At 36.5% G+C, this 24,052-nt stretch overlaps 2 protein-coding genes across 2 annotated transcripts in view; both read right to left on the reverse strand.

Moving 5' to 3' along the window:
- Window positions 1–62: 62 nt before the first annotated feature.
- On the reverse strand, window positions 63–4,134 carry lrrc18b (leucine rich repeat containing 18b). The gene is made up of 2 exons (XM_067369576.1): window positions 4,036–4,134; window positions 63–1,048 (listed from the first exon to the last, which is right to left on the reverse strand). Exon 2 carries the CDS (start codon window positions 1,041–1,043, stop codon window positions 276–278), a length of 768 nt encoding a protein of 255 aa, XP_067225677.1. The 5' UTR covers window positions 1,044–1,048; window positions 4,036–4,134; the 3' UTR covers window positions 63–275.
- The window catches only part of vstm4b (V-set and transmembrane domain containing 4b), a 33,813-nt gene continuing 13,878 nt past the window's right edge, over window positions 4,118–24,052 (reverse strand). The window contains exons 9-10 of the mRNA XM_067369575.1: window positions 15,860–15,887; window positions 4,118–4,208 (exon numbers count right to left, since the gene is read on the reverse strand). The gene's annotated coding sequence lies outside the window, so the exon portion shown is untranslated. The remainder of the gene's footprint in view (window positions 4,209–15,859; window positions 15,888–24,052) is intronic.

Genomic DNA, 24,052 nt, shown 5'->3' on the forward strand with positions numbered 1-24,052 from the left:
AACAGAAACGTTTTACATTTTTGACATATTAGGCATTCAAATAAAAGTACATGTGTGCAAATTTTAATGCAAATATTATTTGCAAATAGTTCAAAATTAGAATTAGACCTCTTTATGACATCTTTATGATTTATAAAAAAAAAAAAATTGGTCCCCCCAATGTTCAAGGCCTGGTCACGGACATCTCTCAATCATCATTGTATTGCTTTGAACACACACACAATTACAAATCATCTTGCAAAGACTTATATCAGGATTTGAACTAGTCTACATGTTCACCTCCATAAAGCCTGGTTCTCCTGTGCTACAGAGTTTGGCGTTAGGAGACCTGCAAAGATGGACTTCTTTAGTGTAGAAGATGCACTTATTCGACTGTCAAGCTTCTCCCTTTCCTCCTTACACCTCTTAAAGCAGTCGGTACACAGACAGTCCTCCCTCACTAAGTACAGGCACTCCACTCTCTGGATGCAGTCCACCTCTGGAGGCTCGTCCGTAGGGATGGGGTTGGATTTGACGTTCATCTTCTGCAGTTTTGGGAGGTTTTGAATACACTTGGGCAAATGCGTCAGCAGGTTGTTGAAGAGCCCTAGTTCGCGAAGCTCTTTGAGAGCAGCCACAGATGGAGGTAGAGTCTCGATGCGGTTCATTCCCAGGTTGAGGATCCGTAGGTTCCTCAAGAGGCCGAGCTCATGCGGCAGGCCGAAGGTAGTCAGATGGTTGTTGCATAAGTTGAGGCTGTAGAGGTTAGGCAGACGGCCTATAGCCGCAGGAACCTGCTCCAGGTGGTTGCTGTGCAGATCCAGCAAACGGAGGTTCACAAACTTGTCAATGGTGTCTGGGATCTTCTTGAGAAGGTTGCGGCTGAGGTCCAGCTCGTCTACGTCACAGAGCTTCAGGATGCACTTTGGAAATGTGGCGATCGCCATGTTGCTGAGGTCGAGGCGGCGTTTGCCGTCTACAGTCACCTTCAGAGCGTTCTTCGCCATCTTGAGTGTGATTTTTCTGCCTGATGGATCATTCGATTTCTTCTTCCCTTTCACCATCGTGTCTGTGAACAAGGGAACATTGTGTAAATGTTTTTTTGTTTTTTTTTTATGTTGGCTTTGTTCCAAAGCCTAGTGAACTACCTAGTAGGCGTCATTTATATGCACTGTAGGCAACATCACATCTATCATTTGTGAAAAATTAAACAATGCTCTGACAAGCTCTGTGGAAAACATCCAGCCAAAAGGGTGAGAGATATTATTGATTTCATATGCTGGAGTCAAATTTGTCAGTAAACAAGGGGCCTGAAGGAAAATCTGTTTTTCACTGTTTTCATAGTGTATGGTTGAAGAAAAAATATGTTTAGTTTTATTGAACATTGATGAAACAACACATTTTGTAGGGAAAAGAAACCCATAAAAGTAGTTATTGTTTAAAAATTGGATAAAATACCGGAAAAAAATAAATAATTGGCAATGTTTTGTAATGTTTTGCATAATATCTGAGTTCAAATTTGTTCAGTTTGTTCCATTTCCTGTTCTGATTACATTTTACTTTTATGCAGTAAACACACTGTCATTAAGTTATCTTGAAAAAGCCAACTTAATCATCTACTAGCTTCCGCTTTTCATAAACCAGACTGTCAAAACCACCAAAAAAACCCAAAACAAAACAAAACAAAAAAACCCATAGACATTCATTGAGATGGACAGAATTTTTGTAAACTACATTACCATCATAACATTCAAACTTAAAACTACTTTAAACTTCAAACTTCTCCTTAAAACTTCAAGCTTTTAAAACTTTTTCAAACTTTCTGGCCTGGCTTTTTCAAGTCAACTTCATAGTTTGTCATCAAACTTTACTCATCTAGTTAAAATGTTTATAAATACAGATTCTTAAAGGTTTTTAGGCTGTTTGAACAAGACACCGTTGTAATTTAAAGGATTAGTCCAATTTAAATAAACTTTTCCTGATAATTTACTCACCCCCATGTCATCCAAGATGTTCATGTCTTTCTTTCTTCAGTCAAAAAGAAATTAAAGTTTTGCCCCCCACAGGCCAAAGTTTGAATTAATTGTTATATACTATTGAAGTAGCATATTGCATATAACAATTAGTTCAATCTTTGACCTGTGGAGGGCAGTAATACACTTAGCAGTGTCTACACTGCTGGAATTCTAATAGAGGAGAAGAAGAGAGCTCGTTCAAGATGAGCATTTAAGGTTAAAACGTATATAATTTTCATTTTTTTTTTCAGAAACTGAGCGATGGTTTCACTAGATAAGACCCTTATTTCTCGTCTGGGATCGTGTTGAACAATTTGAAGCTGCAGTGAAACTAATTTTGACCTTCAACTGTTTGGTGCCCATTGAAGTCCACTATATGGAAAAAACATCAAAAACTTTAATTTCTTTTCGACTGAAGAAAGAAAGACATGTACATCTTGGATGACATGGGAGTGAGTAAATTATCAGGAAAAGTTTATTTAAAAGTGGACTAATCCTTTAATATGCTGTTTAAGTAGCAACAATAAATCTATTTTAATAAATAATAATTTCATATTTTAAATGTGATACTTCCATTATAAATATTGTGGTGATTTTGTGACCTTGATGAAAACAGAAAATCATTAACCAGACATTTGTCTCCAAATGTATTTGGTAATTTTAATGATTCTTGTTGGCTATATGAAAAGAAAACATTAAATAAATGATCAGTGCAGTACAGAATCGTCCCACAATCGCGTCGAGGATCAGCCACATTTCCATGTGCATAGGGATTGTTATGCAGTGAGTGGATCTAGAGGTTTTAAAGGAAAATAAAACCAAATGCGCCTTTTACCTGTATATTTTATGCTTATTATTAGAGTATTGCATTTTTAGCAACATGCTGCTACTGAAATCAATGTACTCGAGTCTCTTGTGTGTGTTGCTTGAGGAGTGATATTTGTATTTTAACTTTTAGAGTCTTGTTTTATAATTTATATTTTAAGCTCACTTAGCACTTAGACATACGGTGCAATTTCAATCAATCAGTCAATTTGAGTTGCAATGTTCCACAAGCTGTCCTTTCTACACCATGAAAAACAATGATTAGGAATAAAGACCCTGGAGACACATGCATATTGGGACAAAGTGTATGAGAGTGTGTCTGATAGAGGTGACTGTCATGCATCAGTGCTGCTGAAGGACAGACGTGCGCTTTGTCTCATGAAATGAAACGCTGGCCATCAAACAGCCGATGTTTTTCCCATTACACAAATTTATGCAACCACACAGACATCTTCAACCAGCAACATAATGCATAACATAATGCATTAGAGATCCAGCGTTTATTAATATAGATAAATGTACAGTTTTAAAAGTACAGTTTTTTTTCCAGTTAATTAAGTGCATCATCCGGGTATTTAAAAAGTGCATTTTTTTCTATTATACTAGGATTTTTTTTATGATTACTATTACTATTTTTAATTATAGCTACAACTGTATTATAACTGTAATGTATTAGTATATGTATAAATTATTACATAATTCATTATGTTAATATGTTTCAAAACAAGCTGTGGTTATTTGGCACAGAAAACAAGCACACTTTACAGTAATGACTAACAATGAACAGTACATTTCTTACCGTATTTATTAATATTTGTTAATGTTAGTCAATAAAAACAATTGTTCATTGCTAGTTCATCAGGTCCTTTAAATTAAATTAACTCTTGATTTTAATAATGTATTAGTAAATTATCAGTAACTAATATAATAAAGTTTTTTCATTGTTAGTTCATGTTAACACAACGTAACTAATGTTAATAAATGGAACCTTATCATTAAGTTATATTTGTAACAATAACATAATAACATCTGTAACCTAGCAATGAAAAGCAAAACAAACGCATTAAAGACAAAACGTGCTGCAGACTTACAGCTTTTATAATCAGCAAATGAACAGTTCAGTAATAGTTTTCACAGGTCTTAACTGTAAATGGCAAGCATAAAGGAACATTTATACAGAAATGTTATATTTAGAGAAGAAATTGTGCTTTCTTACCTGCTGTGATTGGATCTCTCTCTCTCTCTCTCTCTCTCTCTCTCTCAGAGCAGTTTAGAGCCAGAGACAGTCACGTCTGTAAGTCTCAGAGACTATATGTGTGCATATCATTACAGGCCTTCTATGTCAAGTATCCGTCCATGTGAATAATGCACAAGCTTCTCTCGGAAACCCTGTAAGTAAAAACCAGCAGGGTAAACTTGCCTCGCTTCAATTCCTCTGAGAAGAGAGCACTGCTTATTGCCGGCTTTATGGGATTAGTATAAAAACCGTGGCCACCGTGAGGACGGCTTTGTTTTGCTGTATCTCCAGGCAACAGAGATGTGCCGTTCTGCCTGCCAGTTTAATTGCTTTGTTTACTGAGCGAGGAGCACGTAGCTTGTTTTGTTATTGACGGATATTCTTAATTAGATTTTTATGCACAAATGTCAGCAGGTATGCATGCTATTGCAACGTAATATTTTGCATCATTCTTGTGGTGTTTAACCTTTACCCTTTCTGGTTATCACTTTGAGACCAGCACCTGGCAACTTTTTACAGTTTATGTGACTTGAATTACTCCATATTTAATGTTTCACAATCAATGAGATGCAATCTGTTTTATTTAATTTATTTTGTTTGTTTGAAAGTTTAACCCTTTCCACGCCGATAATTGGTGACCTGAAACTGTCCGGTCGTTTTACAAAGCATGACCTAGATCTTACAGTAAGCCGAGAAAACAGTTTCTCTGTTAGATAAGTAGCAGGTATGCTGTAGTATCGGCATACATGGAATATGATATATCTGACAGTAGTGAATCCCACTAGATTTATTTTTGTCCTGTTAAGTATAACATTTCACTAACAGTCATGGGTCAGAGACATTAAGGTGTCCTCATCAATAGAAATTTACAAAATTGATTTTATATACATAGAAAGCACATTAAATGATAAAGTTAAACATCTACTTTTAAGGTTTCAAACAAGTTTTGGGAGACTAAAATATCAAAATGTGGGTGAAATAATGTTCCATTGTCATTCAGTGTAAGACTTATATTTATGTAAAAATTGAAACATATTTATTCTGATCTGTACATATTAAAATATATAAAAGAACAAGTGAGCATACTAAATTTTATTGAATTTTAAATAAGTAAAAAGTTCTTGCTGATAAATAGGTAAAGATTAAAAATCTAAAATTACAAGTAATTCGCATTTGGGGTAAAAGTAATTAGTCTTTAATATGGCAGAAATTAATTTTTTTGTTGTAAATATCCCTGACAAGATTGTTAAACTGAATGACATTTTAGTGGGTGTCTTCTGTAAATCATGGTAAAAAAAGTAATTTTTGCTCAGAAAAAAAAAATAAATTAAAACAGGACCCATTCTGGTGTACTGAAAAACAACTACAACAATTCAAAGCTGTATTACACTTATTGTTTTGATGCTTGAAAACCCTTTTTCATCTTTGACCCCTTATGCAAAATATCACTACATTTGTCATTGCATTTTACCACCAAGAGAGGGCAGCAAACTACTTTGATGTGTATTTACCTGATTGATGATGCAAAATATTTTGAAAGCATGCAAAAGAAATCATGCAACTTTAATCATTATTTCACTACTTGCGTAAATTAGAAAAAAAAAAATGCATTTTTTGTAAATCACTTAAAATACAATTCCTGGTGAGAAAATAAATGCAATATGAACAACTAAGATGTGCTTTATCTTTTAAAGTTTTGCTTTAAACAGCAGCTTTGCTTGTTTTTCATCACCTCAATCTTTAATCATGAGTAAAGTTGGCTCATTTACAGTCAAGCAAAATATCACTACTATTTGTCATTGCATTTTACCACCAAGAGAGGGCAGTAAACTCTTTTGATGATTATTTACCTGATTGATGATGCATGCAAAAATATTTTGGAATATTTTGCAAAAGTGCATTGTAATGTAACTACTTGAGGAAATAACAAAACTAAATGCATGCCCTTGAAAATTTATATTTTGAAATGCTAAAGTTTTATTTTAAACTGCAACCACCTCAAATACTCATTAGTTAAATTAGCTGTCTAGGTGAGTTATGTCTCAGTCAGTGATTGAAGGAAATAATGCATCTACTCATCAAAATACATTTAGTGTGACTAAAATTGCAAAAGATACTTCACCTCAATTCACCTGTGTATCTTATCTAGGTCATTTGGGTAAGGTGACGGCTGGTCTGGATGCTTCATAGTTATCCCCTCATTTTGCTAAGTAGGACGTGTGTCATTCTGCTGAGTAGGATGTGTTCCCAGATCAACCTCCTGGTTAGGGTTTGAAATAATGGCTATGTTTGTTTGATCCAGCACCAACAAAAAAATGATGATCCAGGAACACGTAATACTTGGCGAAATCATGGTCACCCACGAAGAATGCTGAATAAATGGTATATATTAAAGCTGCACGGTTCTGGATAAATTGAGAATCTCCCACGATTCTAAATAGACAACTAAATAGAATAGCATAAAATTTACTAGAGGTTCTGACAAAATGTTAATTGCTACAGTCTATTTTAAAATATAAAATATTAATTTGATTTATGCATTTTTTAATCAGTTGAGTGAATGATTCAATGACTTCACTTGTACCATTACTGGATGAATCAGTGTTTTTGAACAAATCTTTTGAATGAATGATTCAGGGACCGTTTACACAGCATCATTTTTAACTAAAGACAGACAACTTTTTGTGTTTTGGCCGTTCATGTACATGACAATGGTGTTTGGGGGGCTTAAAAAAGCAAACTTTTGAAAATGGTTTTCAAATTGTAAAAATCTAAGTTTTTGAAATCGACACTGTTACCATCTCTGCGTAAACAACAAAGATGTGAATTTGAGAAAATGGTGATTTCATGTATGCATTGCAGACTATTGTCGCGTTGTGTTTATTTTAAAAAAGTGACATCTACTGGCCTGGTAGCGTAATACAGCATTTAGTCATTTTCGTAGATCTGTGTGAATGGGGATCATTTTGACAACATTGCTGTATGTACAAAGAAAAACTTTTCAGGTTTTAGTACATCGTTGTCACATAAACATACCCTCAATGACAAATACTTTTTCAGTCATTTGTCACCACCTACTGGTGTAACGATGTAATTGATGCAGTCTTTATTTGAAGCATCAAGTTACTTTCAAAAGTGATTTGCTCTAATTTGGTGGCTACCGTAGACATCCGTGTTTATGTCTGAACTGTAAACTTTTATCCCAGTGCTTCAGTGATAATTTGAATAAATCTAACACAGAAATAATGATACTGTGTGGTTGAAGACTGTTTGTGAAGCTGTTTCATATCTATAAGAAAAAACTGCACAGATCTGAATGTTCATTATGATCGTACTTGTCAAAGGTTTAATAGACAAAGCCGAATTGTTGTCATATAGGAATGAAATCGCATGGGTGTTTGAACTATATATTGAGCCTGTTTAGATCATTTGTTCTGTTATTTTGGCTACAGATGAATGTAGACCACACAATTCTGGGTATTTAAATTGTAATCGTGTTTTCAAGGACCAAAAAATGTAATACAAGATTAAAACCAAGGCTTTCTTTGAACCTTTTGAGCACTATCATTTCCTAGTTGTTTTTGCTTGGTGTTGCTTCAGATGCTTTAGACATTAAACATTAAACATTAATATCCTCGCCAAAAGACCATCAGCAGATTGCTTGCGTGGGAAAGGTGATCTAAGGGCTCCTTGAGAGGACATTTCAGAGCTTCCTCACACACCGCTGCTTCACACTTACACAGACATGCAAGGATCTGGTTTCTGGTTCTGAGAAGCCAAACACCCTCTTGTTTTCTCTAGCTCATTCTGTCACATATCGAGTTAGAAAAGCTTGGACGGTCAGTGACGATGACGGACAGGAGATTTGTGATGACTGGGAAATTAAGCTTGCTGGCAACAGTTAATGATGAGAAAGTTTGTGATGCCGTCCGCTGAAGAGATGCTTTTCCATGGCCAAGAACTTGTTCAGACGGTCACTGTGCAAAACTTGCCAGGGAGTTGTTATGTCTTTACAAAATTCGGTAACACTTTTGTTTAGGGTTCAATTCTCACTATTAACTAGTTATAATGCATATTGCTAGGTTATTGCCTGTACTTAAAAAGCACATATTAATGCCTTATTCTGCATGACCATATTCTACATCCCTTAATCCTACCCAATTCCCAAACTTAACAACTATCTTAATAACTATTAATAAGCAGTAATTAGAAGTTTACTGAGGCAAAAATATAATAGTTAGTTAATAGTGAGAACGTCTCGGGTTACGTTTGTAACCCTGGTTCCCTGAATAAGGGAACGAGACGCTGCGTAGTCGCTTTGGGAACGCCTCTGCGTGATTACGTCTTGAAGCACTTGTGTAATCGAACCAATAGTGTAACGGGACGTCAGAGCGGGTGACGTCACGGACCAGGAAACTATAAAGCACCCCTGAGAACAAAGAACGCTAGCTTCTGATACGGATGAAGCAAGCGCTCACAGGCGTGCAGGGAGTATGGCTAAGCTACGCAGCGTCTCGTTCCCTTATTCAGGGAACCAGGGTTACAAACGTAACCCGAGACGTTCCCTTTCATGGGAACATCGACGCTGCGTAGTCGCTTTGGGAACGCTATCCCAACTAGGCCATAAGACCAAATGCCTGTCTGAATCACCTTTTAGGATGACAGTACTGAGGACCCTGGAGTGGAGCCCAAGTCAAGGTTGTAGAATCTAACGAAGGTATGATGAGATGACCACCCAGCAGCATCGCAGATATCATTGAGGGGAACCCCGAAATCAGAGCCTTTGAGGCAGCCATACCCCTGGTAGAGTGTGCCCGGACGGCCAAAGGCGAGGGCTGTCCGGATGACTTATAAGCAAGAGAGATGGCCTCGACCACCCACTTGCTCATTCTCTGCTTAGACGCAGGACCTCCCTTGTTAGGGGACCCGTAACATATAAACAGCTGTTCTGTTTTTCGCCACAGGGCAGCTCTGTGGACATAGGTGTCTAAAGCCCTCACTGGGCAGAGCAGATTTAGTTTTTCCTGATCCTCATTCGTGAAAGGTGGAGGATAAAAGGCCTGCAGTACAATAGGCCCTGGGACATGAGTAGGGACCTTGGGTATATACCCAGGTCTAGGATGCAAGAAAGCTTTGACCATTCCAGGCGCAAAGTCTAAGCATGAAGGAGCAACTGAAAGTGCCTGAAGGTCTCCAATTCTTTTAAGAGATGTAATAGCCAGCAGAAATACGGTTTTTAGCGTGAGGAACCTCTCATGTACTTCCTCCAAAGGTTCAAAGGGAGTCGCAGACAGCCCTTCGAGTACAATAGCTAAGTCCCAGGAAGGAGTTTTTGTACGTACAGCCGGCCTCAGCCTCTGGGTGCCACGGAGAAAACGTATGACTAGTGGGTTTCTTCCCACAGAAACACCCTCCAAAGGAGAGTGATAAGCGGAGATTGCTGCTATATAGACCTTTAATGTAGAAGGAGTTAGGCCATCCGAGAATTTTTCTTGGAGAAATTGCAGTATGTGACTGATAGAAGAGTGGAACGGGTCCACTTGAGACTGGCTACACCAAGTAGCGAACAGCTTCCACTTGTATGCATATAGTTTTCTCGTGGACGGAGCTCTGGAATGGAGTATGGTCTCCACAACCTCAGTTGGGAGACCAGATTCTATGAGCTCGGCCCCCTCAGAGGCCAAGCCCACAGTTTCCATAACTCTGGGCGGGGATGAATTATTGTGCCGCCCGCTTGAGACAGAAGGTCCTGCCTGATTAGAATCTCCATGGGGGAGCCGTCTAGAAGGGACACTAGGTCCGTGAACCATACTCGGGTTGGCCAGAACGGGGCTACCAATATGAGACGGGCCCCGTACCGCCGAACCCTCTCCAGAACTCCGGGGAGCAGAGCAATCGGGGGAAAGGCGTACAGACGCAGCCTCGGCCACGTCTGTACCATGGCATCCAACCCCAGGGGGGATGGATGAGTTAGTGAGTACCACAGCGGGCAGTGAGACGTCTCTTTCGAGGCAAATAAGTCGACTTCTGCGCGACCGAATTCTTTCCATATCAACTCCACCGCCTCGGGGTGAAGTCTCCATTCCCCGGGCCTCGGCCCCTGCCTCGACAGGATGTCTGCCCCCACATTTTGATGCCCCCGGGATGTAAGCCGCTCTCAGGGAGAGGAGCTTCCCCTGGGACCACAGGAGGATCCGAAGGACTAATTTGTACAACTGACGAGACCTCAGACCCCCCTGATGGTTGATATATGAGACCACCGACATGTTGTCTGTACGGACCAACACATGGTGGCCCCTCAGGTCTGGGAGGAAGTATTTGAGTGCTCGAAATACCGCCATCATTTCCAGCCGATTTATGTGCCAAGAACGATGATGGTCCTCCCAAAGACCCTGAGCTGAGCGACCACTCATGATCGCCCCCCAGCCTGTGAGAGATGCATCCGTCGTTAGCATTACGCGACGACAAGGAGCTCCCAACACAGGACCCTGGGACAGGAACCAGGGCTTCTTCCACATGGATAAAGCACGAAGGCATCGCCGCGTGACTTTGATCATGCGGAGAGGATTTCCCCTCGGAGAAACCCCCTGGTCCTGAGCCACCACTGTAAGGGTCTCATGTGCAGCAGGCCAAAAGGTATCACGTTGGACGCCGCTGCCATCAGACCCAACAGTCTCTGAAACTGTTTTACAGTGAGTGACTGGCCTAATTTCACCCCTTTCACGGTTGAGAGAATGGAATTCACCCGAGCAGGAGACAGACGTGCCTGCATCGTAGTAGAATCCCAAACTACCCCTAGATAGTTGGTAGTCTGAGCTGGTAGAAGCACACTCTTCTTGGCATTGAGTCTCAACCCTAACCTTCTCATGTGTGACAGAACTACATCTCGATGTAGAACTGCCTGTGCTCTGATTGAGCTAAAATCAACCAATCGTCGATATAATTCAGTATGCGGATGCCCTGGAGTCTCAGAGGAGCCAGGGCTGCATCCACGCACTTCGTGAAGGTGCGGGGTGAAAGGGATAGGCCAAAGGGAAGAACCTTGTATTGGTAAGCTTCGCCCCCGAAAGCAAACCTGAGGTACTTCCAATGTGAAGGATGGATTGACACATGAAAGTAAAGCGTCTTTCAGATCTATTGTCACAAACCAGTCCTCGGACCTGATCTGAGTGGTGATCTGTTTGAGTGTTAGCATCTTGAACTTGAGTTTTTGTACTGAGCGATTTAACATACGTAAATCTATTATGGGACACAACCCTCCATCCTTCTTCGGAACGATGAAGTAACGGCTGTAAAACCCTGACTGTTTGCTGGGAGGAGGAACCCTTTCTATAGCTCCTTTTTGCAAAAGTGTCATAACTTCTTGTTCCATAACCAGAGACTGCTGGGGGCCCACCACTGTAGGGAGGACCCCATTGAACCGGGGCGGGCGAAACCCGAATTGTATTTTGTAACCCTTTTCTATCATACGCAGTACCCATTGAGAAATGTTGGGAAGACGTTTCCATTCCTCCAGAAATTTCACTAAGGGAACCAGCCTCTCGAGACTGGCCTCTGGTGTTTTTTGAGCACTTGGCTCGGTGCCCTGAAGCGGCGTACCGGCAGGGAGCAGCCGAAACAAGCGCTGGCCGACCCCCCTCAGAGGGTCGGTGGGGACCGCTGCGCCCTGAAGCACACGGGGTGGCAGGGTTGGCAGAACGGCCCCTTGAGGGTGCCGGAGAGGAGTTAATTTTATAGATTTTAATACAGGACCCTCTCCAGAGGGGGCTACCCCTCGGAAGTCCTGGGCCACTGGCGTCAGGACTTCTTCGAAGCCTTCCTGGCGATAATAACAGTCCTCAGATCTGTTCTACCCCGGGAAGGCTTCGACTGTGTTGCCCGTCCCGGTCCCCAAGCTCTTTGCGGGGGAGCACGGGCAGCAACACTCTGTTTTTGTTGCGCTCTCTGCACAGATGAGGAGCTGCTAGACGCCCGAGGCTGCTCCCGCTCAGCAGCCTCGGACGGGAGAGAGCGGCGAGGGAGGAACTTCTGGAAGGCCGCTGACTGCTTTTTTGCCTCCTGGAACCTCTCGACGACCGAAGTGACAGAGTCGCCGAAGAGGCCCAGGGGAGACAGCGGCGCATCCAATAAGACGCTCTTATCTCTTTCTCTGATGTCTGATAAGTTTAGCCATAAATGCCTCTCCGTTGCCACCAGGGCTGCCATAGAGCGACCGATTGTTTTTGCCGTCTCCTTGGTGGCACGGAGAGATAGATCAGTGGCTTTACGAAGTTCCTGAATCATATCAAAGCTAGCCTCACCGCTCTCATCGATCTCCCCCAGCAGGTCAGCCTGATATGCTTGAAGGACAGACATTGTGTGTAAACACGCTGCGGCCTGACCTGCTGAGGCATATGCTTTGCCCACCAGAGCTGATGTTGTTCTTAGTGGTCTGGTGGGCAGCGTCAGGGATTTTAGGGACGACGCAGACTCGGGCGAGAGATAGCTCGCGAGCGTCTCTTCGACCCGAGGCATCGTCCCATAGCCATGTTGTTTAAGCCCCAATATATTAGAATATATAGATGTTTGAGGGTTATATACACGATATTGTGCTGGCTTTTTCCACGACCTCGTCACCTCGGTGTGGAGGTCGGGAAAGAATGGTAATCCCCGACGCTGAGGCTGTGACCGGGCAGGGAGAAAGCGCTCATCCAGTTTGCTTTTGTGACGCGCTTCGCTTTTTTCTGCTGGCCATTCGATATTAAGTTTTGCCACTGCCCTAGTCACAACCTCCAGCAGCTCCTCATATGCTGGAGATGAGGATGGCGAGTCCTCCTCTCCAGCTTCAACGCTCACCACATCCAACTCCTCAGAGCTAGACAGGTGAAGCGCTGGTGCCTCTCCTCTGGGGAAGAAACCGCAGCGCGTGCTTCCACAACCAAAGGAGAGACACTGGGTCTGGCGGGTGAGGGCCGAGATAGGGCTGGGCCCGTCTCTAACCCCTCCACCAGATCCATCTGTGAACCCCAGGAATGCAGCCGCCGCTGTGCCTCAGCAGCAGCGGGACCCGATCCCTGGGGAACACTCGCCGCGGCGCTCTCTTTATCTTTCTCGAAGAACGCCCGGCGTGAACGGAGTGTACGGAGCGTTAACTTTTCGCAATGCACACAGACAGCTCCCTCAAGAGCTGCCTGGGCATGCTCAACTCCCAAACAGGCTACACATAACTCGTGTGTATCCCCGCCCGTGATGAAGCGAGGGCAGGGAGAAGCGCATTGAATGAACTGCTGCTTGCCTGTTTGTCCTGCCGCCATATTTTTTATAAACGTGTCTTTCAATATATATATATATATATATATAAGTGTTATGGACTGAAAATACTCTTGCCCTCGGACTAAGAGATATTTTCGAACTGTATAACGGACAGACAACACCAAATAAGACACACAATACACAGAGCGCTTGCTGAAGACGCAGAAGCTAGCGTTCTTTGTTCTCAGGGGTGCTTTATAGTTTCCTGGTCCGTGACGTCACCCGCTCTGACGTCCCGTTACACTATTGGTTCGATTACACAAGTGCTTCAAGACGTAATCACGCAGAGGCGTTCCCAAAGCGACTATGCAGCGTCGATGTTCCCATGAAAGGGAACTGAACCCTACTCTAAAGTGTGACCCACATTTTTCATCCACCAGGAGAAGGTCACATCTTTTAGAAAAGTAAAAGCTGCCCTAAATAGAAATTATATTTGGATTGTGCTGTATAAGGACACAATGTTTTATTGTTTGTATAAGCTATGTATATGTGTGCATACATACTCTAATAAAATGCTGGGTTAAAAACAACCCAAGTTGGGTTGAAAATGGACAAACCCAGCAATTGGGTTGTTTTAAACCCAGCGGTAGGGTTAAATGTTTGCCCAACCTGCTGAGTATTGTTTAAAAATTACTGTATTGCTTAATTAAAATTAACCCAAAGTATGTTGGAAATTAACATTTATTAATGTTCAATGAATAATTATTAAACAATAAACATTTATTAAATTGCTTATTAATAAATTTATATTAATAAACTATTGAACTAAATTTTTATTAATAAAATATTAAAGCTTATTAATAAACATTCACCTTTTGTCTATTATTGTTGCCTATAATTGCATCTGGTTTTTAATTTCCCAACTATTTTGGGTTCATTTTAAGCTAGCCATATAGCAATTTTTAAATAATAGTTGGTTTAAATAAAACTACCCAGCAGGTTGGGCAAACATTTAACCCAATCGCTGGGTTAAAACAACCCAATCGCTGGGTTTGTCCATTTTACAACCCAACTTGGGTTGTTTTTAACCCAGCATCTTTTAGAGTGTATATAAAATCATCAAACTTTTTTGCCCACGCCCCTTTAAATCTTTAAAAAAATATTATTATTATTATTAATTTTTTGGACATCACAGTTACATTGGACAAACCATACACTCTAAAAAATGCTGGGTTGTTTCAACCCAAAATTGGGTCAAATATGGACAAACCCAACCGTTGGGTTAAAAAAATGCATTTAAAAATTTAACCCAACGGTTGGGTTTGTCCATATTTGACCCAATTTTTGGTTGAAACAACCCAGCATTTTTTAGAGTGTATGCACTTGCTTAAGTTTTTAGCACACATGTTTTTCATTGCACATTTTTTAATTTAAAAAATCGTTCCATTTTTATAATTAAGCACTGGCCGAGATGAAGCTGTTCTCGGCGGGTACACGAGCACTGAACGGCCTGGAGCTCGCATCTCCGAAAACGTCTAAACAAATTGTAAAATAGTGCTATGATTAAATATGAGTCACATATTTCAGGTCTAAACAACTAATTGGCTTGCAGCCAATCAGGTTCGAGAACCTGGAAGAACTGTTGTATAAATATAAATATATATATACATCTCTTTTTTCAAATTGTCCTTGCCTTTAATACATTGTGTTTTCCAGAGGCAGAGACACATTTATGTATTTTAATGATTTGTTATGGTTAGCTGAGACACTTTGGAGAGGCTTTGTGTTGAACACATCCTGATCACATGCTATGATGTTACATCTGTCTGTCTTACAATGATAAGATCTTCATGTCCATGAGCTCCTGCTGTCAGGAGCAGCTTTATAGTGTCAGTTACAAGATTACGCTCACCTCGTGTAATCACACACTTCATAATTGATGTGACCTCAGGTTTTATGTATTCTTCATTTGCTGACTTGGTAAACAGCTTGTAGATCCCTTGTTTTGAAACTGATTTAACTCTGTCTTGTATTATCCGTTAAACTTTTAAATGTGTGAAGGTGTGTTATGAGCTCTAAAATGGTCTCTGGAAAACTGGCAAATGGTTGTTTTGAAAGGATGTGGGTTTTTTAGGGCACGTGCAGGCCTTCATAAATGTTTACCTGGATGCCGTTCAAAGAATCTTGTCTGAGACTCATCCCATGGTCAAAAATGGAAACCTTTCTTTCATGAGCTAATTCAAACCGTGTCTACTTTTAGTATAACGTTTCACTGGTTTTGGCATGTCTCCCCAGATTATTTTAGCTTTATTTAGGTCATGTTAAAGCAACACAAGCCATGTTTTTTTCCCCTCATTTGGTGAAATATTTTATGGTGACTGTTACAGAACAAACTCTAGTAGTGTTGGGTGTAAATCACCAGTTTTGTCCTGCAGTTCAAATACAGTCGATAAAACATTGTTTGCATACATTGACTAAGACTATAATTTATGGTGTATATACACTGGCAGTACTAGGGTGTGTAAATGGGATAGTTCACCCAGAAATGTAAATTCTGTCATCATTTACTCACCCTCCAAATCTGTATGCAATTCTTTATTCTGAAGAACAAGAACAGAACAGAATTAGTTTTATTTTGTCACAAAATGTAACTATGCACAAAAAATGCTGAGTTGGGTCAGATATGGACCAACCCAATCGTTGGCTTAAAAATGTAATTGATTTAATCTGTTGCATTGGATATATGTCCAACTTCATTGCCATACAAACAGTTGTGTAGAGTAATATATAATATATAGCAAATCTCAACTGCTTAATTGCTTTTATCATTGCTAAATCTAAATGTGACTATAAGACATGAGTATTTTATAACCATAAACATGATTTTCTGTGAAGATAGTTTAAAAAATGTTTTTTTTTGGTCAATACAGTGAAAGTTAATGGGGTCCAATGTTAGTTCAAAATAACATATTTTGTGTTCTGCAGAAGAAAAAAAAAGGCAGTTGCTATTTACACTAAATAAAAATAGCATATTTTCTTAGCGATAGAAGCTATTTACACTAAATAAAAATAACATATTTTCTTAGCGATAGATGCTATTTACACTAAATAAAAATAACATATTTTCTTAGCGATAGATGCTATTTACACTAAATAAAAATAACATATTTTCTTAGCGATAGATGCTATTTACACTAAATAAAAATAACATATTTTCTTAGCGATAGATGCTATTTACACTAAATAAAAATAACATATTTTCTTAGCGATAGATGCTATTTACACTAAATAAAAATAACATATTTTCTTAGCGATAGATGCTATTTACACTAAATAAAAATAACATATTTTCTTAGCGATAGATGCTATTTACACTAAATAAAAATAACATATTTTCTTAGCGATAGATGCTATTTACACTAAATAAAAATAACATATTTTCTTAGCGATAGATGCTATTTACACTAAATAAAAATAACATATTTTCTTAGTAATAGATGCTATTTACACTAAATAAAAATAACATATTTTCTTAGTGATAGATGTTATTTACACTAAATAAAAATAACATATTTTCTTAGCGATAGATGCTATTTACACTAAATAAAAATAACATATTTTCTTAGCGATAGATGCTATTTACACTAAATAAAAATAACATATTTTCTTAGCGATAGATGCTATTTACACTAATTAAAAATAACATATTTTCTTAGCGATAGATGCTATTTACACTAAATAAAAATAACATATTTTCTTAGCGATAGATGCTATTTACACTAAATAAAAATAACATATTTTCTTAGCGATAGATGCTATTTACACTAAATAAAAATAACATATTTTCTTAGCGATAGATGCTATTTACACTAAATAAAAATAACATATTTTCTTAGCGATAGATGCTATTTACACTAAATAAAAATAACATATTTTCTTAGCGATAGATGCTATTTACACTAAATAAAAATAACATATTTTCTTAGCGATAGATGCTATTTACACTAAATAAAAATAACATATTTTCTTAGCGATAGATGCTATTTACACTAATTAAAAATAACATATTTTCTTAGCGATAGATGCTATTTACACTAAATAAAAATAACATATTTTCTTAGCGATAGATGCTATTTACACTAAATAAAAATAACATATTTTCTTAGCGATAGATGCTATTTACACTAAATAAAAATAACATATTTTCTTAGCGATAGATGCTATTTACACTAAATAAAAATAACATATTTTCTTAGCGATAGATGCTATTTACACTAAATAAAAATAACATATTTTCTTAGCGATAGATGCTATTTACACTAAATAAAAATAACATATTTTCTTAGCGATAGATGCTATTTACACTAAATAAAAATAACATATTTTCTTAGCGATAGATGCTATTTACACTAAATAAAAATAACATATTTTCTTAGCGATAGATGCTATTTACACTAAATAAAAATAACATATTTTCTTAGCGATAGATGCTATTTACACTAAATAAAAATAACATATTTTCTTAGCGATAGATGCTATTTACACTAAATAAAAATAACATATTTTCTTAGCGATAGATGCTATTTACACTAAATAAAAATAACATATTTTCTTAGCGATAGATGCTATTTACACTAATTAAAAATAACATATTTTCTTAGCGATAGATGCTATTTACACTAAATAAAAATAACATATTTTCTTAGCGATAGATGCTATTTACACTAATTAAAAATAACATATTTTCTTAGCGATAGATGCTATTTACACTAAATAAAAATAACATATTTTCTTAGCGATAGATGCTATTTACACTAAATAAAAATAACATATTTTCTTAGCGATAGATGCTATTTACACTAATTAAAAATAACATATTTTCTTAGCGATAGATGCTATTTACACTAAATAAAAATAACATATTTTCTTAGCGATAGATGCTATTTACACTAATTAAAAATAACATATTTTCTTAGCGATAGATGCTATTTACACTAATTAAAAATAACATATTTTCTTAGCGATAGATGCTATTTACACTAATTAAAAATAACATATTTTCTTAGCGATAGATGCTATTTACACTAATTAAAAATAACATATTTTCTTAGCGATAGATGCTATTTACACTAATTAAAAATAACATATTTTCTTAGCGATAGATGCTATTTACACTAATTAAAAATAACATATTTTCTTAGCGATAGATGCTATTTACACTAATTAAAAATAACATATTTTCTTAGCGATAGATGCTATTTACACTAATTAAAAATAACATATTTTCTTAGCGATAGATGCTATTTACACTAAATAAAAATAACATATTTTCTTAGCGATAGATGCTATTTACACTAATTAAAAATAACATATTTTCTTAGCGATAGATGCTATTTACACTAATTAAAAATAACATATTTTCTTAGCGATAGATGCTATTTACACTAATTAAAAATAGCAAAAGATGCTAATTACACTAAATAAAAATTGCTATTTACACTAAGTGACAATGGCAGCCTTTTCTTATGCTATTTACACTAGGTGAAAATAGCGATAGATTCTATTTACATCATGTAAAAGTATCAGTTCTTTGCAATAAGAGTAAATAATAATTAGATGCTATCTATACTTTATATTCGCATCTAAGTATTTTTTTATACATTAACAGAATGCAATAATATCAAAAAGAGTGTAAATGATTATATCTATTAAAATCATTAAATGGATGCTGCCTTATTGGGAGAATAAAAAACCTCCCTACACCTTCCCCTAACCCTACCCAATAAGCACTTTTAATATTATTAAACACTTGTTTGCAGGTTTTTTCCACTTTTATTGAAAATAAATGCGAGCTCGGCAAAAGGCGGATCCGAACCGTGTCGATTCTTAGTCGCTACTACTGCGCCACTGAAGAAGTTGATTTTTGCACCTCTTTTCTTAAACTTAAGTGGCCCAACCAGACATTGGTGGGTGGAGCTAATGTAAATAGCATTTGCCAACAAGGGACGCTATTTGCACTTAGTGTAAACAAACACTCCGTAAAAAAATTTGCATATAGGTTTTGAGGGTGAGTAAATGTTGACAACATTTTTGGGTGAACTATCCCTTTAAGATTACAACAGTCAACAGGAATAGTAAAACATAAAAGTGACAGAATGAAATATCAAGGCTTGACACTTTTAATGCTTCATCTTTTTGATTTACCATTATATTAATATGAAAGGACTACCGATACGTATTTCTCTCCACACTGCTTTCTAATGTAGTACCATTGAGAACGTGACCTCCCATTTAAACACAAACACATGTGAAACTTTGCCTCTTGCAATCCCACAAATCACAGTTCACACAAACCCTCACAGAAACTGAACATGACTGTTTTCTTTAGATACAGAATTTGCAAATGATGTCCACAATAAAAGCATTGAGAGGTTTAGTCGTGTTCTTTCACATAGAAACATTTAATTTACAGTACACTTACAAAACAGAAGAGAAAAACAGTATATCTCTCGCATGTGGGTCTCTGTACGTCATTCACAGATGGTTCTTGTTAGTGGTGAAGGCTGTGGGATCTCAGTAGGACCCTTTACATTTCACAGTTAAATAACTTTCTTACACATTGCAAGTCTGTGATAGTGTCAAAAACCCTTGGAGTGAGAGATTGTGTCTTATTTATTCTTAAGGAGTGAGACAGACGCTGAAGGGGTCGAATCAGCGGTGCCTGTATGTCTGTTCCAGATATGGATACGCCCTGATTGTTCATTAGCTTTTCCATTATTAAATCCAAAACGTTCTTCCATTAAAAAAGAAGTTATAAAAAAAACAAACAGGCTTGAGCATTTCGACAGATTTAAAGGAATTTTCCAGGTTCAATGCGAGTTGAGCTTCTGTGGCCTGATTTCCATTTCCACAGAAATAATTCTGGGTCTTCCCTTAGTTTGTGAAAATAAACAAACAGAAATCACATTAATGGACTTACACTGCAAAAGAAACAAACAACAAAAATAACCTTACTCAGTCTTTGCAGTAGACTCTTAAATCAAGAAAAGCAAAATGGCATATTAAGTCTTGTTTTCGGAAAAATGTTCACAAAGCTTATGCTACGTCCTACACCTTCCCTATTCAACTTACACAAAGTGTAACTGATGTGATGCCAGTTTACACTTTCTTTGTACGTTGAATATGGAAGGCAGTCTGGCGGAAAATAGATATTTTACTTCATAACTTGTTAAATATGGATATTTTTTTACACAAATGCATGGCTTCGCTTCAGAAGGCCTTTACTTGAACACACGTTTATGATGGATGGATGTGGATGGAAGCACTTTCTTCAGCTTCATACTTGTTGGTCCCGTTCACTGCCATGATAAAGCTTGGATGCGCCAGGATATTTATTAAAATATATCTGATTGTGTTCATCTGAAAGAAGAAAGTCATACACATCTAGGATGGCTTGAGGGTGAGTAAAGCTTGGGCAAATTTTCATTTGAACGTGAATTAATTATTTAACATAAAGTTATGAGATGTAACAGTGCACAAACTACTGTTGAGAAAATTACAGTATGTCAGTAATCTCCTCTGCCTAGGAAAGTCTCATCACTAAACTACGGAAGAGGATTAGGGCCAAGCAATAATAAAAAAATAAAACCATCTCGAGATTGAAGTTGTTAAATTTCGAGAAAAAGCTCGTTAAATTTCAAGAAAAAAGTCAAGATAAAATGTTGAGAATAAACTCATTAATTTACGAGAACAAATTCGTTAAATTATGAGAAAAATGTTGTTAAATTTCGATAAAAAAGTCGAGATAAAATGTAAAAAAAGTCATTAAATTAACAAATTTATTCTTTTTTTTATTTACTGTTTTTTCTCGTAATTTAATGACTTTATTCTCAACATTTTATCTCAACTTTTTTCTCATAATTTAACGAGTTTATTCTCAACATTTTATCTTGACTATTTTCTTGAAATTGAACGTATTTGTTCTCGTAATTTAATGACTTTTTTTCTCGTAATTTAACAAGTTTATTCTCAACATTTTATTTCGACTTTTTTCTTGAAATGTAACTAATTTGTTCTCGTAATTTAACGATTTTTTCTTGTAATTTAATGAGTTTATTCTCAACATTTTATCTTGACTTTTTCCCTGAAATTTAATTAGTTTTTTCTCAACATTTTATCTCGACCTTTTTCTCGAAATTTAACAAAAAATTTTTCTCGTAATTTAACGAGTTTATTCTCAACATTTTATTTAGACTTTTTTTCTTGAAATTTAACTAATTTGTTCTCGTAATTTAACAACTTTTTTTCTCGTAATTTAATGACTTTATTCTCAACAATTTATCTCGACCTTTTTCTCGAAATTTAACGAGTTTTTTCTCGAAATTTAACAACTTTAATCTCGAAATGGTTTTATTTTTTTATTATTGCTCAGCCCTAATCCTCTTCTGTACTAAACAGATTGGTTACAGAACTTTACAGCTCATCTTTTTATAGAATAATTAAAATGCCTCTATTATGCTTTTTCGGATGTTAGGCTACCTTTCATGCGGATTGTAATATAGCTGTGAATGTAAAAGGTCTGCAAAGTTTTAAAGATCAAAGTGCATGACAAATAAAGTTATTCTCTTAAAAGAAAGAATTGATTCTGAACTGTCAAAAATTCAGATGCTGTGAGAAAAGAGATGCAGTGTATATTATGAGAAAATTAGTGTTTTAATGACTGTAGATGCATGTAGGCCTGCAACAACTATTCGATGAAGTTGATAATAATCAATAATGAAAATCATTGTGAATAAAAAAGATTGAGCAGCTGCGGGAAAGGTACAAGATCAAAGCTGATCAAAACATGAGAATTCTTTAAGCTTCAAGCTAATGCATTATGGCTTGCACTGTCAGGCGCTTTGACAGATGCATGTGCGTTCTCAGCGCAAAACATTCATTCTATGGCTATATCCTTATCTGTAAATGTTACAAATCGATGCAAGCATTTACATTTTGCATAAAGGCTCGTCCTTGTTGTTTAAAGTTAAATTTAGATTTAAAAACTAACATGTCATTCAAATATTTTATGAGAGTACTAACTGTAAAGGGATAACAACATGTAATTGAATGTAAATGTAAGACATTACTTATAGCCTATTTACAGGATAAAGAAATTACAGTAAGAGGTGATTGTGTCCGAAGTGAACGTGTGTGTTCCTGCAGAACATTTATCTTGCCTGTTGGTTAACACTGAGTTTGTGTTTTTAATTATTATCTTGTAAACACTTTATTTTACAGTGCCGTAGTTACACATTACTACATGTACTTACTATAGTAATGACAGTAAATTATGCATAATTACAAGTAACTGACCCTAAACCAAACCCTAACTGTAACTCTATAGTAAGTACATGTAGTTAATTAATAGTACTCAGTACTTATTTGAATAATTACAATGTAACTATGGCACTGTAAAATAAAGTGTAACCATTTTCTTTATTACTATCTTCATTTTTAATGTGGAGTAGAGATTTAACCTATATTCACTATATACAGTTTGTTATTTTCCTAATGAATGGCAATACCATTTTTAGTTTCAAACAAGTTTTTGATAGATTCCTAAAATATTTGTGTTCCCTCTTTATTATGACAGGTAGTATAATAAATTAAGCACTGCATGTTTTCATAGCATTCAATTGGCACATTTGTTTGAAGGACATTGGGCAGGATGTGCAATAGTGTGTTTTTTGTCAATAAAATAAAAATAAATAAAATTAGGATTTTTATCTGATTAATCGAAAAAATAATTGATTATCAAAATAATCATTAGTTGTAGCCCTAGATGCATGTAAACTTTTTGTAGGAGACCTCCAGAACAAAATTATACGGAAGAGGATTAGGGCCAAGCAATAATAAAAAAATAAAACCATCTTGCGATTAAAGTTGTTAAATTTCGAGGAAAAAATCGTTAAATTTTGAGAAAAAAGTCAAAATAAAATGTTGAGAATAAACTTGTTAAATTACGAGAAAAAACTTGTTAAATTCCGAGAAAAGTCGAGATAAAATGTTGAGAATAAAGTCATTAAATTACGAGAAAAAAGTCGTTAAATTACGAGAAAAAAGTCAAAATAAAATGTTGAGAATAAACTTGTTAAATTACGAGAAAAAAGTCGAGATAAAATGAGAATAAAGTCATTAAATTACGAGAAAAAAGTCGTTAAATTATGAGAAAAAGTCAAAATTATATGTTGAGAATAAACTAGTTAAATTACAAGAAAAAACTTGTTAAATTCCGAGAAAAGTCAAGATAAAATGTTGAGAATAAACTCGTTAAATTACGAGAAAAAAGTCGAGATAAAATGTTGAGAATAAAGTCACTAAATTACGAGAAAAAAGTCAAAATAAAATGTTGAGAATAAACTCGTTAAATTACAAGAAAAAAGTCGTTAAATTATGAGAACAAATTTGTAATATAACAACTTTTTTTTTGTAATTTAATGACTTTATTCTCAACATTTTTTCTCGACTTTTTCCTCGAAATTTAACAACTTTAATCTCGAGATGGTTTTATTTTTTTATTATTGCTTGGCCCTAATCCTCTTCCGTAGAATTAGGATCCTTTAATATAGCAAAATAGTATTTGACATAATTGATGTAAAAATACATCAATTGCAGGACACAGAAGCTGTGCAAATGAATTTGTATTGAACCCAGAATATTCCTGAGATGATTTCCGTGTGTTTTTGTGGCGAAAAGTTATTTGCGCAAATGTCCTTGTATAAAT

This window comes from Chanodichthys erythropterus, chromosome 19, assembly GCF_024489055.1.
Source record: "Chanodichthys erythropterus isolate Z2021 chromosome 19, ASM2448905v1, whole genome shotgun sequence".
NCBI lineage: Eukaryota > Metazoa > Chordata > Actinopteri > Cypriniformes > Xenocyprididae > Chanodichthys > Chanodichthys erythropterus.